Source organism: Bos taurus, chromosome 8 (assembly GCF_002263795.3).
Source record: "Bos taurus isolate L1 Dominette 01449 registration number 42190680 breed Hereford chromosome 8, ARS-UCD2.0, whole genome shotgun sequence".
Classification (NCBI taxonomy): Eukaryota; Metazoa; Chordata; class Mammalia; order Artiodactyla; family Bovidae; genus Bos; species Bos taurus.
The window spans coordinates 9636572-9655267 of record NC_037335.1 but is presented as its reverse complement, the minus strand read 5'-3'; the positions used below and the strand labels follow the sequence as shown (position 1 = coordinate 9655267).

At 48.3% G+C, this 18696-nt stretch overlaps 1 protein-coding gene across 12 annotated transcripts in view; it reads left to right on the top strand.

The window, feature by feature from the left end:
• HMBOX1 (homeobox containing 1) overlaps positions 1-18696 on the top strand; it is a 203487-nt gene extending 184791 nt beyond the window's left edge. For 2 of the 12 annotated variants that reach the window (XM_010807720.4, XM_024995875.2), the window contains 3 exons: positions 1821-1916; positions 2766-2860; positions 4744-18696. In XM_010807720.4, coding sequence (XP_010806022.1) covers positions 1821-1916; positions 2766-2860; positions 4744-4881 — 329 coding nt within the window. In that variant the 3' untranslated portion in view covers positions 4882-18696. The other 10 variants (XM_010807719.4, XM_024995874.2, XM_005209859.5 and 7 more) reach the window with 10 other exon arrangements.

Genomic DNA, 18696 nt, shown 5'->3' with positions numbered 1-18696 from the left:
ACCATCCTCCTGTGGATGGTCATTGCTCTGTCTTGTTCACACTGTACTTCTGAGGGGGTGATTACACTACTCCAAATTAGGCTTTATGTGGGAAAGTTCCAGTGAGTGTCCTTGCTTGAGATGCGCAACCTTGAAATTACTAGTTTTAAAGAGTGTATCGATTTCTTTTTCCAAAAATACAGCATAAACATACCAGTTTCAAAATAGTTTGAAAGTTGGCATACTTAATCAAGATTTGTTAATGTAAATATTAAGATAGTTTTGTAAATATTAAGATAGTTTTGTTTTGTAACTGTTGAAAATTGTATAATTCTGTATTTCTGTTTAAAGAAAGAATTCTTTATGGAGCAGACTTCTTCCCATTTCTACATTGGGATGACTTCTTAGCTTGGAGTATTTCCATTCTGAAGTCTAGTTGTTCCTATGCAAGTCAGCAGAGCCCCTGAAACACTCATACGTCGTGTGCTAAAATGTTCTTCCACAGATTATGGTGGTGGTGGTGTTTTTTTTTAAAGCAGAAACCGTTCTCAGTGAAGAAGAATTGATCTCCATTTGGCCAGTTAATTGGATTGGCTTAAAGGATACATACCAAAGTATCACTTTTTTATGTTTTAAGTTTTATCACTGTTTTGTGATAATTAAATACTAATTTATTCTCCCTTAGTTAGAAGCCAGACTTCTAACCGTCCAGAACATACACACTCAGCTACGACATCGGTACCCTTACTTCTCACAGGCCAAAGCCCTGGCCCTAACGCTGTACTGGATGGAACTCAGGCTCTTCCTGGAAAGTATTTAACCTCCGTGCATCAAGTGCCTGACCTGTTTTCTGGTCCCACTACCCACTGAGGGCTAAAAGCCAAAACAGAAAACGATGAAGGAGAAGGATGGTTGCCATGTTGGTAACCGTGGTGCTATCCGTAAACCGTCACATTTGACAGCAGTTTGCAACTTGAATTGTGCTGTGTGTTCCAGTGTAGTTACAATACAGATGGGCATAGTGACCTCAGTCTTAAGAAGACATGGAGAGTGGTCCCTGTCAAGACAGCAGGAAACTAGTTTATACAGGGCCTTAAAGATGTAAGGGGACTTCAGCTATCTGGGAATGTGGTAAAGAAACAGATTCATCTGAGTAAATGATGCTAATTAAATGAACCTTTCATGTTACTGTCATATGAACTTTGAACGCTAGCAGGCTGAATCCTTTAATATTTTATGTTGGAATTCATATTGTGTGACTTTCTGAATTGAAGCATTTTGTGTTATTAGAGCTGTCTGTATGTTTATTTATCCATCCTATCCTAAGTTGCTTCAGTCATGTCTGACTCTGTGTGACCCTATGGACTATAGTCTGCCAGGCTCCTCTGTCCATGGGACTTTCCAGCAAGAATACTAGAATGGGTTGCCATGCCCTCCTCCAGGGGATCTTCCCAACCCAGGAACTGAACCCATGCCTCTTGTCTCCTGCATTGGCAGGCGGGTTCTTTACCACTATTTATATGTTTATTCTGGAGAAGGAAATGGCAGCCCACTCCAGTATTCTTGCCTGGAGAATCCCATGGACAGAGGAGCCTGGCAGGCTGTAGTCCATGGGGTCACAAGGGTCGGACACGACTTAGCGACTAAACCACCACCACCATATGTTTATTCATTCAGTAATTAAATCTATATATAGTACTAGATCATGCTAAAAAAAAAATTCTATATCTGTTATTCTGGCAATAAATGCAGTGAAAAGAACATTTGGGGGAAAAAAAGTATTGTCCCTTAAAACTAGCCTCAGATACAGATTTTCTGAATTTTATGGCATGTCTTCACAGGCAAAAAACTGTCAGATCTGGAACGAGTTACCTCCCTGAAAGTATATAATTGGTTTGCTAACAGGCGGAAGGAGATCAAGAGAAGAGCCAATATCGGTAATGTATCCGAGAGGCTGCTGTCTCTCTGAAGGCAGTCCTGGGCCTTGTGTTTAAGAGTGACTTCAGTTTAGAACTGCAGGTCTAAATGAGACTACCGTTTAAGCCTAACAAGAACTGCCCTTATGTTTTTCTTCATTGTATTTTTATAATGTGAAGTTAATATTAATCATACTATTTGTATTGTACTAAGAATGGCATTATTTCTAAACCTCATCATTCTTAATGTGCAGGAATCTGGAATTAGACATGATCTCTGATCAGTTACTCCTGTGGTGCAGATGAAAGCTACCTATGAGGCCTTGAAGGGGGAATGTGACACCCTAAGCCTTTTCATTGTTACCAGGCTATGACCCAGAGGCTAAGAAACAGCTGATTAACAGAATTGGAATAAAAGCATCTTAATATACAGGGAACCTAGTAAAAAGCAAGATTGGAAAAATAAAGCATTTAAGAAACATGAATTGATGAGATCAGGATGGTGGGCTGGTTTTGAGCTTCTTAAATTGTATTTCACTTATAAACTTACTTCTTCATCACGACAATCCTCAAATGCTTTATAGAACCCCAAGACAGGAGAGCCATTTAATTAGCTGGTAAGTATGAAGCACCTACCAGTCAGCCACTCAGATGTACACACGAAGCAGCAGGGGCTCCAGAAGGGCAAATGTGTTGTTCCTCCCCCGACCGCTGTGCCATTGAATTCCACCTGTCTGCAATTGAGAAGAAACAGGACTTAGTCTAGGGTTTTGTTTTAATTGCATTCTTATTTCCTCAATACAGATTCAGTGTTTAGACCTTTATGATATGGTAACAGAAAATTTAGGGATCTGTTTGCTTTTTTCGAAGAAGCAGCAATCCTGGAGAGTCATGGGATAGATGTACAGAGTCCAGGAGGCCACTCCAACAGTGATGACGTGGACGGCAATGACTACTCGGAGCAGGTGAGCCACGGAGCAGGTGCTGCTGGGTACAGAGCGGGTGGGGTCGTATGACAACTCAATTCTGTGGGTGCGCTTTGTCCGGGGTGGGGGGGTGGGGGTGAGCTAAGGTCCCTTCAGCTCTGCTCATGTGTCTAGTTAGATTTTCATATAACTTTAATGTGGTTAAGATTCAGTTGTCCTGTTGAATTTGTGAGAAATCCTTATTCACCCACACGGATTTATTGTCATACAACAGGATACTTGGCAAGTACGCAATGGGGAGGAGGAGGAGGGAAGAAGTTCAGAGGGAGGCAGAGAAGCAGAGAAGGTAGAAGAAGAGAGGAGGATCTGATCCAAACAAGCAAGTTCCACCATCCACCACACACACACTCAATGTCTGAGAGGTGCTAGGGGCTTCGGGCAGCCGCGGCCCTGCCTGAACATGAATCCACCTGCACAGTGGAAGGGCCTACCCGCTTCGGCCCCGTGCCGTGGGAGCCCTTGTGCTGAGACCATGGTCCCTCCAGAGTCTCTGGCACATGGACACACACACACCCTCTCATAAATGCATGTCTGCTCACCTCACCCTGACTTCCTCTTCATTGCTTAAGGGGGAAAATATATTTAATTGTAGCCACTGGATGGAATAATTCAGTAACTAAGAATGTAGGAGTTTTTCCTCACTTAAAGATTTAAATTTTCTAAGGATTTTAAACTCACTCCATTTGGAATATGAAGAGAATTGTGGTCTCTTCCAGGCACCAGCGGGAACACATTTGCTCTTTCCTGGTCAGTGCACCCTGCTCGGCCAGCTCGTAAACAAGAGTCCACCATGCTCTCCTGTTCACCGTCCTGCAGCTTGAGCGTAGACACTGCCAGAGTCCCTACAGTTCCACGCTGATCCCTGTTTAAACCAAAGAGCAGCCTGTGAGAATGAACAGTGTTGCCTATACTTCCCAAGGCTTTCTCCACACACCTCCCCCCACCAAGAACCCCCAGTCAGAGCTGCACATTTCACTCTAGAGAACGTTCTGGGAGTCTAAGCAGAAATATCCTTGTTAGTTGACCAGTGTAGATGGATCATTTCCATCCTTTTTCCAGAGGCCCTAAGGGCAGCACATACCATGCTTTTTTCCCAGGAAGGGACTTGCCCTTCCCAAAGCTTTCTGCTGCAGAGTCCCCTGAAGATGACAGGTGAGAAACTTCCACCTTATTTGTAACACCAGCTTCAGTGCCTGATGAATACCCTGCGGTGCAGCTTCCTTTACAGCTGTGTTTATCACACAGCAATGTGGAAGGCAAGCTTCACACCTTCCAAGTAAGACACCTGCGCTTCCCTCCCCCAGCTCCTCTTACAGCCGGAGAGCGTAGCCACTTCCGACAGTTACCCTTCTCGCCTGTTGTAACTGAGAATTTGGAGTTTTAGGAGGGTTTTGGCTTATTTTCTACTAAAATGCATTTTTATCCATAAGGTGTTGGTATCTGTAGTTTTGTCTGGTTTTCTCAGCTGAGTAGAGAGATCCTGTGAATTGTAATAATCTGTAAGAGCACCCATCCAGAATGTAAGCTCACTAGTGTGGCCCTCAATCACTAGTGCTATGGTGGTTGCAAACCTGGAATGGTCCGGGTTTGATCATCATCCCCAGCAGTCTTTCTGACAGAAGGAAAAATTCTCAGCCAAAAAAAACACTTTAGTGCTTTTTATCTGCTGAACCATCGAAATGCCAACCAGTAGTCTCTGGACCTGTATCCATTCAGTGTCTACTTAAATACATTTCACCTCTACCCTGTCATGACCCCTCCCACGAATGTTCTGCTTCCCCTTGCCCCAGCATGCTTTTCTGTGAGCTGCCGGATCTCACCAGTCCCTCAATAACATCTGCTTCTTCTTTCTGCACGTCTAGGATGACAGCACTAGCCATAGTGACCACCAAGACCCCATCTCGTTAGCTGTGGAAATGGCAGCAGTCAACCACACTATCTTGGCACTGGCCCGACAAGGAGCCAACGAAATCAAGACAGAGGCCCTGGATGACGACTGATGAGGGAGGGCTGAACGCAAGAAGTTATCTTAGTTTAGACGTAGCACCTTAGCAGACTTTCCTCGGTCCTTAACATGTGTTCTTACAGTATAACTTGCAGTTTCTTGTATGTCAGTTAGCCCTTAGGGTCTTGTTCTGTGAAGATGGCATGGTGCCCTCAGCCTTTGCATATACTCTCTCAGTATTAATTCCCAGTAACTAATAACCAACCAACCAACCAAACTTCCCTCTCCCAGCCCCCGAGGCTAGAAAATCTTGCTGCTCTGTCTTAGCATTCCAAGAAAGTGCTTCCAGGTATTTAGCTAGCCCTCAGTTCTCAAATAGTAGGCTCCGTGTAAAACCTTGGGTACCTTTAGACTCCTGTAACACTAGTCTCTACCCCTCTTCCTTCCCCAAGACTGGTAGGATGCAAGCTGAGGTAGTGTGGCCAAGATTGACAGACGCCATTTGGGGAGTGTCCGCAGAGTAAAAGGAACACTAGAAACCCCCCCTCCACGTGGGAATAATTGATTTCCAGCTGCAATAAGCCGTGCCTCATAATAGTCACACCGTGGCTAGATTATACTTCTTTGGGTGCTGTGCTAAGACAGTGGAAAAACTCGATCTCAGATTTTGGTTGGTGTTAACATGCCTGACACAGACATCCTTTGCTCTCACAAGCTGTGTGACTGAGTAGATAAAATACTGCCTTCTGCCTTTGGGACCATGATTAAACAGAAAAATGACAACAAAAAAAAAAGTTAAAAAAAAAAACCCACAAAACCCAGCTTGAGAGCATTGGGAAAAACTATGAGCCGAAGGTGTAATGATGGTGGGTGTTATTAGAACCACTGTACAGTGCGTGGCGCAGGCACGCCCACCGGGAAGGTGCCGGAAGTCACGCGGAAGCGGCTCTGCCTCCTGTCTGTGTCCCCTTTCCTTGCTACCAAAAACACAGAAAGGTGATTCGAGGATGGAGCTAAGGCCAACAGTGAGTGAACGAACATCCAGTCCCTGTAGCCATTAAACTGAAGCCCCCTCAACATGAGAGGTTGGTAGAGGACTCTGTAGTGGGATTATGCCTGCTGACTGTCACAAGCGCAAATGCTTTCCTAAATAGGAGCAGAAAAAAGCAGGGGACATTTGCAATTTCTGTGGCGGGTCTGGGAGATATGACTTGCTTTGGTGTTCTCTTTACTCTGTCCTTGTAGAGGTGTGAAAAGCTATATTGCTACAGGCAATTTATTTAATAATTGGAAGCCATATTGATAATGGATGTGGTAATATTTGTAAAGTTTAATCTACTTTAAGCAGCAGTAACTAATGGAATTTTTTTCCTTGATCACATATGTAGCACTTTTGTTACTTTTTAAAGATATTTATATTTGATAAATCTTTTTTTCATTTTGAGAACTCAAAATACCAAACAGTGAACTTGCGTTAGAAAAGTCACCCTGTGATCACCTTGTCATCCAGTAGCGAAATGATGAACTACTCATGCATCCAAGAATATTACATCTGCCGGCCTCGTATGAAAATGATCTCTTGGCATCTCGATTAAAGGACACAGTGTCACGGTGCGTAAGAGGAACAGCCTCCAGTGTAGGCTGCGTCTGAAAGAGGCACGGCCGCTCTGTATTTCCTGCCTCGCTCCACCTCTGTGAACAACAAAACCTTGTTTAAAGGGGAATATGCAGAGGGCTGGCTCTTAAGCAAGGTTTCGTCTGTCTGTCCGTCACCTGTAAATGATTTGTAAGATTGAAGGAGGGGGTATTTCCTGACCTCTTCACCCTTCCTCACCCACCAAATGTTTTCAACTTAAAACGATTGAGAGAGAGAGAGAATGACTGGCCTTCCTGTTTTCCCTTCCTCATCAGTGAGATTCTGAGTATCCGCCAGCTTCTGGCTGGTCTCGCTCCACCTAAGGCACCTGCTGATGCGCTCGCCTCCGTGTCTGTCCATCCTGCTTATGTCAGTGTGAGGAGGCCTTTGGGAGGCATGGAGGTGCTGCCTCTGTGGGTCCGTGACTTTATAGAGCTACAGGCAGGACCTGCTCTTGTCCTAGGATTTCAGGGGGAAAATGTATATATATTTTTTCCAGCTTCCCAGAATTGAAGTAAAGTGGAGTAGTCTTTTTCTGTTTCACTGTATTACTTGAACCAACAAATTCAAGAGTAGCATTTGTTGTTCTCAGGAATGACCCGCCCTCCCCCACCCCCCACATTCATCTTCTTCTTGGTGTGTTTGACTTTTTATTGCAATTAGACTGTGTTAGCTTTCTTTCTTTTGATATTATTTAGAAAAAATATAACGTGTCTATCTTTCCATCTCGGTGGAATTTTTGTCTACTTACTTTCAGTTAAATCAGAAAGAAGGAGAGAGAAAAATATACTGTCTGACAAGCTGCATCCATGATTTATTGTAAGGAGATTATTATAATTGATAGCTTCTTTATGATGGGATTGCTAGTATCATCTGTTCTTGCTGGTTCCTTTTAAAGAAACAGACTCAAACTATAAAGGCAGCTGCAGTTTCTAAAGAAACAGAGTGATTTCCAGAGAAGAGCCAAAAGGTTTCAGTGTTTTAAGACCTTTCAGGAAGGAAAGAAAGCTTCGGAGAATAAAGGTGAGTATCCGTGAAGGGAGTACCAGGTGCTACCCAGAAATCTGGAAAAAGTGAAAGAATGTGTTTGCCAGGCAGGGTAGCAGCTCCTTGGGTTCAGTAGGAGCAAGAGGAAGGAGCCTTCACCCCTTTCATTAAAGACAACTGCCGGTCTGCTCTTAACTGCCACTGCCATATGTTTAACTTCAGCTTCCTCACCAAGAGTGAAAATTTAGTTCTTTGGGTCTTCAGTTTAAATCTACTATAGGTTTTCGGTCATCAGCTTTAACTCCGCTGTCTTCTCTGGGCTACCTTAGTTCTTACCATGGCATGTGGAGTTGCCATTAATGAGTAATATCTTTGGGGAGTAAATTTTTTCTTCAGCTTTTTCAGGTTTAAAGGGTGGTATTAAAATAGAAACCCTAAGTTGCTCTCTGAAGGGAAGATAGACTCTTTGAAAACAATCCCACTGTGTGCTTGTGGCTTTTCTGTCCTCTTTTCTCACTTCCTGCTGTACATTTTTCAGGCCCCAGAGGACTGTTTCAGGGGCTGCTGCTTCCCAGGTGAGGAACCCTTGCAAGCAGTTCCAGGTAACTTATTTTTTTTTTAAGACGCTTTCATTGAATTACTGCAGTCAGATGCGTAAACTTCCTCCCCTTCTTAAAACAGAGCCTTACAGAGGAAACTTTTAAAGGTGGACCATCCTAATGCCATTTTTGCATTAAATGAGAACCTTAACACCAGATCAAGGCCAGTTGGTACCAAGTAAACAGTGTGGTTTATTTCAGAAGGGTTTGTAAGGCTGGAGTAAAGCTTAGGGCAGTTTTCTTCATAATCTCGGTCCTCTGAGTGTTAGCTTTTGAGTATTAGAGGAGTGTGGTTAGCTTCTCCCACCTTCGGGGTCTGTAAAGTTCCCACAGTCTGGTGTTTGGCGGGGTAGATCTTCCCCACATCCCCATTGTCTTTCATAGGAAGACCACTTAAGTCCAATCGAGGAGATGGGAGAGTCCGTACCCAGGCCTATAGGGTTGCAGCAGTCTGTGACCAGCAGCTCCTCTATCCAGATGGCCAGGTATGTCTTTACCTCAAAAGGGACAACTCATGAAGAGCTAGCGACAGAGTTGTTTCAATTCTCCCTGTTTGGCCTTTGTACAATTTCAACTAGCAGGTATAAGAAAATCGTCTTTCATTTCATCAGAAATCTACAGGCACATCCTCTCTGTCTGTGGTTAACTCCTCTTCTCTTTGGGCTCCAAACCAAGGCCTCCTCTCGAGCTGACTTCCTGCTGGAATTTTCTCATCTTCTGCAGCAGGCAGAGTAGGGGGTGTGGTCCATCTCGTCACACAGGAGAAGGAGTGTTTACTCCTTCCTGTCTTGCAGCTCTGCTTTTTGACTAGCTACTTATTCCAGTGACCAGCCATTCTCTCTGCCCACCCAGTGGGAATAATCCCTTTTTTCATAAATGAGCCCCGACCCCCGTCCTAAAAATGTGAATATCAAGTCCTTCTCTCTCTTTGGTCTTAAGAACAATTTGGGTAGAAGCAGTCTTCCCATGCAACTATGACTCTGCCTTTTAAAATTGCTTTTTGTTTTTGTTGTCAGAGAACCACCAGAAGATTTTTTTCCCCAGTGAGTCTCAACAGATTCTTAGGCAATAATTTCTCTTGTTGATGACTTTGTGCACAGTCGTGCGCGCTCTGCATTGAATAGCCTGACCCTCTACTTGTGCATTGGTTTTCTGTGCTAACCTGTCTGTGATTTAAATCTTAGGTCAGAGTGGTGATAGAGTTTGTCATTTTGTTGTTGTGATTACATTAGTGTTTTACTACTGTATTCATTGGGGCTGCGTTGAGACCAGCCAAGTCCATTTATAGCTTTACTGAGCCGCATTTGTTTGTCAGGATTTCCCAAGTGAAAGTTGGGCGCACTGACCAGCTCCTGCTGGTGGTATCTGTTTAGGGGTGGGATGCGGGGTGGGGGGAGGAGTTACAGAAAACATTCCTTTTTGTGTGTTCTCTAAATAACAAGGGTGTTTACTCAGGATTTGGGGATCAGTTGTTCAGTTCGGTCGCTCAGTCGTGTCCAACTCTTTGACCCCATGAATTGCAGCACGCCAGGCCTCCCTGTCCATCACCAACTCCCACGTTCACTCCAACTCATGTCCTTCGAGTTGGTGATGCCATCCAGCCATCTCATCCTCTGTCGTCCCCTTCTCCTCCTGCCCCCAATCCCTCCCAGCATCAGAGTCTTTTCCAGTGAGTCAACTCTTCGCGTGAGGTGGCCAAAGTACTGGAGTTTCAGCTTTAGCAGCATTCCTTCCAAAGAAATCTCAGGGCTGATCTCCTTCAAAATGGACTGGTTGGATCTCCCTGCAGTCCAAGGGACTCTCAAGGGTCTTCTCCAACACCACAGTTCAAAAGCATCAATTCTTCGGTGCTCAGCCTTCTTCACAGTCCAACTCTCATATCCACACATGACCACAGGAAAAACCATAGCCTTGACTAGACAGACCTTTGTTGGCAAAGTAATGTCTCTGCTTTTCAATATGCTGTCTAGGTTGGTCATAACTTTCCTTCCGAGGAGTAAGCGTCTTTTAATTTCATGGCTGCAGTCACCATCTGCAGTGATTTTGGAGCCCCAGAAAATAAAGTCTGACACTGTTTCCCCGTCTATTTCCCATGCGGTGATGTTAGCCACATTAAGTTTGGCAAACTGAGTTATGTGCTCTGGAAACCCTCTTTTTCCTGGTCTCCATACTGTCTAGTTGACCATTACCCGCTAATACCTAAGGTACCCAGTTGAGAGCAGAAGGGTTTACCTGCAAGGCAGCAATGAGTGCCCAGGCTCTCCTGAGGGAAAGTTTCCCCAGAGCTGAGGGGGCCCTTCCTTTTCTAGTCCTGTGGTCTCCTTCACTATATGCTTCTCTTCCCAAAAGAATGCTAATCACTTTAGAGAAAAGATCTCCTTATCCCTCTTAAGAGAAACTGCGAACCCCCCGCGCTCAGGTGGTGGGTTTCTAAACGCATCAAGCCCACAAGCCCATCTTCCCCCACAGAAACCCCCTCACAAACCAGCCATACAAGAGGCCGTTCTTCATGCTCGCTGGCTATCCATGCCAGCTGCTCATCTTGCCATCTCAGAGGCTGACTCGCTACACGCTTATAAATTGAGAACTTTCCATATCAGCTGCATTCCTCCTCCTCAGTGGGGAGGAAAAACAGCAGCAGAAGGAAAGCTAACAACCTGAGAAATCTAGGTTTCTATAATAATGCTTTTCTTTTCTAATCAAGAGGGGAATAAATGTAGGAGAGAAGAGAGGGAAAATCTGGCTGCACCCGAGGACCCTACATCCTGTGCTCACCCAGAGACCTCGAGGACTCTGGTAGGCACCCTGGGAGTGCAGGCATGTCCGTCCTGGACTTAGTTACCTCGTTCTTTCCGTGACACCTGGGGCCAAGCAGCGAGCAGAACTAAATCTAGTTCATTCCATTCAAGTGAACTCAGTTCACCACCTGCATTTCACACCCACTGACTCACTAGCCAGCTCCCAAACACCAAGCAGAAGGGCACTTTGGCGGGGCCTCTGCCCTTGTCTCCTGGCATCCCATTTACTTGGAGAGCTCTGGGAGCCGTTTGCCCTCATCTGGACAGCAGTGTTGTGCCCGCCAGTGGGTGTGGGGGCAGCAGTGGGACAGGGACACCAGCCTCAACTGGCGCTTCAGACACCTCGGGATACCGGCTCCCTTGATTCTGTTCTCATTTTCTCTCTCTTAAATAAAAATGGCTCTCTACAGCCATAATTAACTCTCAAATTCACATTGGTGTGCTGTGATCAAATGAAGGTTTGCCTGAATCCTTTCAAAGTGTAACCATGGTAATTGAGGGGGGTGGAGAAGAGTGAATATATAAAAATATAATGACAATTGTTCTGAATGACTGAGTGTCCTCCTGACATGTAATTAGCTGTTTTAGCAAGATGTAGATTGGCATGGTCATAATTAAAAGGATTTCTGTCCTTTATGTGACTGGAGATGGCAGATCTCCCGTTCCCTGTTCCCTTTGAGCTCTAATGCTCCCTGGAACGGTTGGAACAGCAACTCAGTAAACTGAAATAATGACATAGTGTTTGCGTCCGCGCCGAAGTGAAAGGAAAGGATTTGGAGTGATTTCAGCTCCCAAATGGAAGCCTTTGATTAGTGCTCCCCAGTTGACTTCGAAGTCGCACTAAACCTCTCCCTCACATCCGGTCTCGGCCTGCTCCATCTTTGGGATTCTGACTCAAGTTTCTGCCGAACAGAGTCTACCACCGCGGCGCCTCCAGGCCACTCTGTCCCACGTGCTGACCAGCTCAGGTGCAGCGTTGGCCTTACCTGAGGCTTCCTGCTTAACAGACTGCGGAGAATTCTCCATTTCTCCGAGGTCTCCATTGCTGTCACCATCAGAACATGTTTTTCAGACAAGAGCTTGCACTTGAGCTAAATGAGATTTTCATAACCTAGGGCAGAAGACATGGCATGAACACACTTGAATGAACCAAAACGTAAAGCACGATGCGGCCTGAGTGGAGTGCTGGTGTCTGCAGTGTCCCACCACTGCCGCAGGGTAGGGCCTGTCTGAGTCTCACCCAGGTCTGCTCACGTCACTGGCGGTTCCCAGCTTCCTCGTGTCAGCAGCCTCTGGTTCTCCAACTTTCCCCCCTTGTACTGCCATGTCAGTGGGATTGTCCCCCGGCCCTTCCCCACCCACCTCGTCCCTTTGAACACCATGGGGTCTTGACACCGTACACAGCTTCCTGCCCACAGAGCCCGCATTCTCACCTGGAGGCCTCAGGCTGGACGGGAGCCGCCGCCTCGCTCTCTGAATGGGCCTCGTTTGGTTTCCCCGTCACTTCAGTTGCACGATGCGGAGTGAGTCTACGTGAAGACCAGCACCAGCAGAGTGCCAGGGGCCCCTCACAAGCTGCTTCACCAGAGGCTCCTGACCACGCTGGTGAGCCTGGCCCCTAAGCCCTTTCTTCTTCAGGCCTGGATACTCCAGGGCGGGGCAGCAGCCACCCTAGAAAAAACACAGCTCTTGTTTTTGTTCACAGTTTGCTGCTGACCCTTGTGCAGCAGCCTTGCCCCCTCATAGGAGAGGGACTCCTCCTCCAAACATTAAATGTCAGTTCCATCAAAGGGCTGAGGTAAGCTGCTGCTTCATAACCGTCCTCCCCCTTCATCCCAAACACAGACACACACAATCGGGATAGTTGCTGCCTTGGGGTTCTTCCCCCGCCCCTCAAAATACTTACAGTCCAGTGTACAGCAGTCAGGGAAGATAATGCCACAAGAGGTTCTTCCTCAGAGCCGCTTCTCCTACAAGATCAGAAGCAACTGACCCCTGCTTCCCCATCCATGCACAGCCATGGTGCCTCTCTGAGGATCCCCGCCATCTTCTGACGGTTGGAATGGTTGCAGGTTTATGAAGGCCAGAGTATTGCATCTTGTCTTCCCAACTGCTAAGTGTCTCCATTGGAACAGAGAATCCGTTTTAAGATTAGCGATTCAGAGAACTGACCAGCTGAGTCTATGATTTGTGAGCCATGCATTCAGCCAGCGAGCAGAACATTCTGATTATCTGCTTACATTCAAAGAAAATAGAACTATCACTGCACTTAAAACCTTCCAACACAGTCTTACTATTTTAGGGATCAAAGTCTTAGATGTGCTGCTTAAAGGATGGTTCTACTTAAAAAGAACTGGAGCTGGTGAGACATTTCCCTACCCAGATGCTTCCAGAAGCCACTCTGGTGATTCAGGAAACCCTTCACCACCCCAGCCCCCACTAAAAAGAAAGTAAAGCCAACTTAACAAAATCAGTGAAAACATAGATAGTGCTTATCCCTGAATATGTATTTTTGGGAATAAAACACCAGAAGTACCAGAGTACAAGCCGCCGTCCTAAATTGTCATAAACGCTCAGACCACCCAAGCATCTGAAGTGCGTAGTAGCTGCTGCCGTGCACTAGCCTGTCCCGTGTGCCTGGCGCTGTGCTGAGTGTGTTCACTGTCTCGTTTATTCTTGGAGCAGTACCCCCTGCGTGGAGTCAAGTAAACTCTCTAGGTGCTGCTTTCATTTTAGTAGGAAGATAGCAGGATGTCCTGGAGAAGGCAATGGCACCCCACTCCAGTACTTTTGCCTGGAAAATCCCATGGATGGAGGATCCTGGCAGGCTGCAGTCCACGGGGTCGCTAAGAGTCGGACACGACTGAGCGACTTCCCTTTCACTTTTCACTTTCCTGCATTGGAGAAGGAAATGGCAACCCACTCCAGTGCTCTTGCCTGGAGAATCCCAGGGACGGGGGAGCCTGGCGGGCTCCCGTCTGTGGGGTCACACAGAGTCGGACATGACTGAAGTGTCTTAGCAGCAGCAGCAGAACGTCCACCTGGCCTTGTTGATGAATTCTCTGCACTCCATCTGCTCCTCTTTCGCAGGCAGGGCAGGCTGGTGCCCGCTGTTGCCATCATTTCTTTGCCGACACAGGATAGCGTCACCATGATGATCTGGACACCAGGTCACCCCTCTTTGGCTCTCCTTGGTACCTCTCCTCTGCCACTCGTGGTGACGGGCACACAGTGGCACTTGGCACCCGTGGCATAAGCCCTCGTTTCAAGTCCACTGTCCCATCTCCACCTCTAGGAGGTGGATGTGAAGGTCTTGCCCTTTGCTGGGAAGGAAGGTCTTGGCTCTGTTTTCTGGGGGGGAACCTGAATGTCCCAGCTCTCGGGTGTGGCTGCACTTTGTGGAGGCAGAGTATCCAAGGTCACTCTTCCTGTTCTCTCTCTATTCTGAGCATCTTTTCAGTGCCTGTGTTTGGGAGGTTCGCTAAGCCATTCCAACTCACTCTGCCGTGCCCTCCACCATAGTCGCAAGAGGTAGTGGGGCTGGGCCAGTGCTGGGTCAGTGTCTGCTCCGCCGTGGGCTCTCTGGCAGCCAGAGCTTTCTGATAACCATGGTTCAGCCCAGGGGCCAGCTGCCTGGATGTTCGTGTGTCACCTCAGTGACTGTTGTCAGGGACATGGGCTCCAAGGTGGCCTGAGGACTTCAACTTGACTAAAATTCACGTCCCTCCTTCCCCTCTGCTCGAGCTCTTTGCCTCCCAAAGTGGATGGTTCTCCAGGGGCCAGCTCTGTCACCTCTCTTCAGCCGCTTAGTCCCACCCTCAGGAGACGTGAGAGACGCGGGTTCGATCCCTGGGTTGAGAAGATCCCCTGGAGAAGGAAATGGCAACCCACTTCATTATTCTTGCTTGGAGAATCCCATGGACAGAGGAGCCTGGTGGGCTCAGTCCATGGGGTCGCACAGAGTCGGACATGACTGAGTAGCACTTTCATGCATTATTGAAGCCCCCGAGAGTAGAAGCCACACCAGGAGCAACGCCTCACTGGGAGTGGCCCCGGGAGAGGGTCTCCAGATTGACAAGAGGGCTCGGTGGTCCCTGGGATTGGCACCTTGTTTCACTAGCTGGGTTGTGACTCCCTGCCAAATAAGCCCACCCTTAGAGTGAAGGGAAGAAGGTACTGGTCCTGACTTGACGTCTCTGGGGGTGGGGGGTGGGGGTTGGGGGCAGTGAAATGTGAAAAGGGAGACGTGGACTCTCCCTGAGGAAGGCGAGTGTGACTCACCAGTTGGTGTGCACGCCGAGCTGGTCACAGCACACAGTTCCTAATGTCCCGGCGCTTCCAAGTCGGGTCTGACGTCATTCAGGCTTCCGTGGAGCAGGGACACCTCCTGCTTTACTGGAACCATGAGCCCTGCAAAAAGTGGTGAGGGTGATTTTTCCAATTCATCATTCATTGAAGCAGTTAAACTGGAAATAGAACATTAGTGCTGTGTTAAGGTAAACAGCAGCCCGTCTAGTGGTATTACCATGAAGTCTCTAGTTTTTAATGTCAGATCCGTGGGAGACGGGCAGTACATGTTAGCGATGGACTGAACGGAGGTGAGAGAGCTCAGGCGTGGGCTGCTGTCAGGAGCAGGAGTGTTAGTCATTTGCCTTGAGAAACACATCTCAGTATTGTTAGTGAATCCCTTAATCATGCGTCTCTGAAAACGGGCACCACAAAACCAAAGTTACTGGGGGCAGGGGGCGGCGGCACTCTGGCAAGGCTGCTCTCGATGGTGTGCCGGTTCTCCTCGGACGCTCCTCTCAAAAGGGTCTCTCCTCTGCCTAATAGTTTTACTCACACTGGTCATAGAAGGCAAGTCCGTGCAGCCCACGCCCCCCCCTAGCCCTCTGGCCCTCGGCCTGCCCCTGCATATGTTCTGCCCACCTTGGGTTCACCCACTGTCCCCACCAGAAGATGCCAAGAACATCCTCGCCGCCTCCCTGGAAGAGCCCACAGCCTTCTCTGACCCCCTGGGCTCCCCTCCCTCCCACGGCCACTCTGGGTACACAGTACCTTCCGAGGGTCAGTTTCTCTTTGTTTTTTAAGTGCCTGCACAAGGTGCAGACCTCTGGGACCTGCCAGAGAGTCGGCCTGTGCCCTGCCCTTCCCTCCCCGACCCTGCACTGGGCCCCTGGGGGGTCTGTGGCAGCTGCCCCCTGCCAGGGTCCCCGGGCTCCACAGGCAGGACAATCCAAAGGTGAGCGCGGGTGTGGTGTTTGAGGCTGGCTGTGTCACTCTCGCCTGCGCTGCTGCGGTCACAGTCACAGACTGTGAAGGCGCCTGCTTAGCTAGCGAGTGAGGAGAGTGGAAGTGGGGCAGCCGCCGCAGGTGCATCAGACCCAAGAGGGCAAAGAATCAGAGTTAAGACCAGGATGACTCACCTGCTGGTCACTGGAACCCTGGCTGCCTGGCTCATCCTGTTCTTCTGTCTGTGGGATTGAGGTGTCTGCCCACAAGGGCCGAGGAAAGCCGTCACCAGTAGGGCGAAACGAGATCAGAAGTGCGCCTTTGAAGATGACTGTGAGAGTATTCGTTTGTTTCTCTTTTAAAGTACGTGGAGTCTGAGCTGAATTCGGGGCCTTGGCCACGTGGCAGGTGGACGAGGGTTCTCCTGGGACCGCGCTGTTGACATCAAGGCACTGAGCTGTGCTTGGATGGGGGCTGGTGCGCTCCAAGGTTTTGCAGAATGGGACAGTCCATACCCAGGCACTTTATTTTCATGAATAATGCAGGCTTTTCGTTCAGACAGTGGAATAACCCACACGCTGGGCCTTCCCATTTAACACGTATGGCGTTTGCCGGAGGAACTGTGAGCAAGTGGCACGAGGGGGTTTGACGGAGGCAGTGGGTGGGCAAGTCTGCCGTGGGGCGGCCACGCACAGGCCCCTGGTTCTCCAGGTGCCGGGTCCAGGTTCCGCCAGCGCCGGTCGGCTCCCTGGGTTGTAGCTGTGGCTGAACTGGGGGAGAGGCTGGTTTCTCTCAGCTCACCTGCATGTGGGCTCTGGGTCGCCGGGCACTGGGTGATGGTTTGTTCCGTCTTCCTGGGCATTCGTTGCAGGGATGGGAGCTACTGGTGCAGCGAATTCTAAAGTGGAACGTGAGTTGACGATGGTCATTTGATCAGATGCCTCGGGACTGCCCGAAAGTGTTTAGCATCCACCAAATAGTCGAGTACCTGTGACAGGCCGGGGGGCCCTGCCCAGCGGGGGCGGGTGTTGCAGGGCACATCACCCCTCTGCCCCTGCTGCCACGTCCTAGTCTTCGTGTTTCCCTCTGGCGTCTCTGGGTCTCTGTCCCCACCTTGTGCACCATGCGTCCCTGAGGGGAGTCGCACCTGTGTCTTGAGTCTGCTGTAAGGTGTTCAGTCTACCTCAAGGGGGTCGTCATGGTCAGCTCTGTCCCATAGCAGTCCTTCCCACGTCGCCACACACACTGGAATGTATATCTGCCCTGGCCCCGGCCCACCTTCGTCAGTCACCCTCCTGACCCCATCTCTTCCTCTGTCACCACAAACTCCTAGTGCAAATTGGATGCTGCTTTAAATGTGAAAACAATTGTTCAAAAGCTATGAAACCTGAATGAAAGCTAAAGCTGAATTTATAAGCCTTGTTGCATATGAGCCAAAAGTGCAAAAAGCTCTATATAATGAACTAACCTGCCACTCGTATAAATATAAATATATATAAATATATTAAAATCAGACTGTTCTACAAAATTGTGTATTTGTATTTTTGTGTACGTACAATTTTCTGCTAAGCAGAAGGAGGATGTAGTATAGGAAGCTGTGAGAAGAGATTCGGTTTAATCCTGTTTCTTTGTTACTTATTTTTGTTAACATCAGATGATGCCTGTCTTTGTCTCACGTGTATGACACTGTTTGGAAATCTGCAGTATCTCTCTTCCTTAGGGCCAGTGTCCTCTAGAGAATGAAGCCTGGGTGGAGAGCGCCGTCCTGGGCACCGGACGTGGGGCGGTGGCCCAGGTTGCCCGGGCGCCACTGGGGGCCCTGAGGTGGGACTGCAGGAACCAGAACTCCCCTTTCTAGAAATCAGCTTCCAAAACAGGACTGTCAGCGCTAAGGCAGACTCCCCACCGGGAGGGGGCGCGCACGAGGGCCAGAAGGTCGCCCAGAAAGCCAGCCTGGCTCCCTGGGCTCTGGCCCCTCTCCCACCTAGCTGCTGCCTTTTTCAGATCAGGTTACCAAATGCCTCCCCTCTGCCGAGCTGCTGGCGCTTCATCCCCCAGACCTCCAGCCCCAGCTCCCTGGAGGGTCTCAGAACCCACCTTCCCGGTGCTAACACACGAGAGGCAGTAGTGCGGCTGCCAGCAGGGGCCAGAAACGAGCGTCAGACTGGCTCTGCGTGCCCCGGACAGCCGGCCTTCCCCCGACAGAAGCCCCAGGCCTGGGCCTGCCCCCACTCCCGCCCACCTCTCAGCGTGCTCCCACCAGCCAGCACCTCCCCAACCCTGACGTGAACCTTCTCTAGGGAGAGTGATACTGCACCTTCGCCTGTGGGACTCATATTTATAACAATGTGTGATGACTGTAGCAAACAGCCCTTGTTTCTGGATGTACATGGTCCGAGAAACAAGCGCTCTCTTGTATTGATTAAAATAGTTCCGATGAGTCCTGTATCCTTGTATCTCCTATTCTGGATTAGTGCCTTTTGGACAGTAGACTGTTCTGTAATTAAAATGTAGTATACTGCTTTTTTGTACAGTTTTGTTTTAATAAAACTTTTTTTTAATTTGTGTTTATTTTAGTATTGTACCTATTAGAGAATAAAATGTATAACTGAACAAAG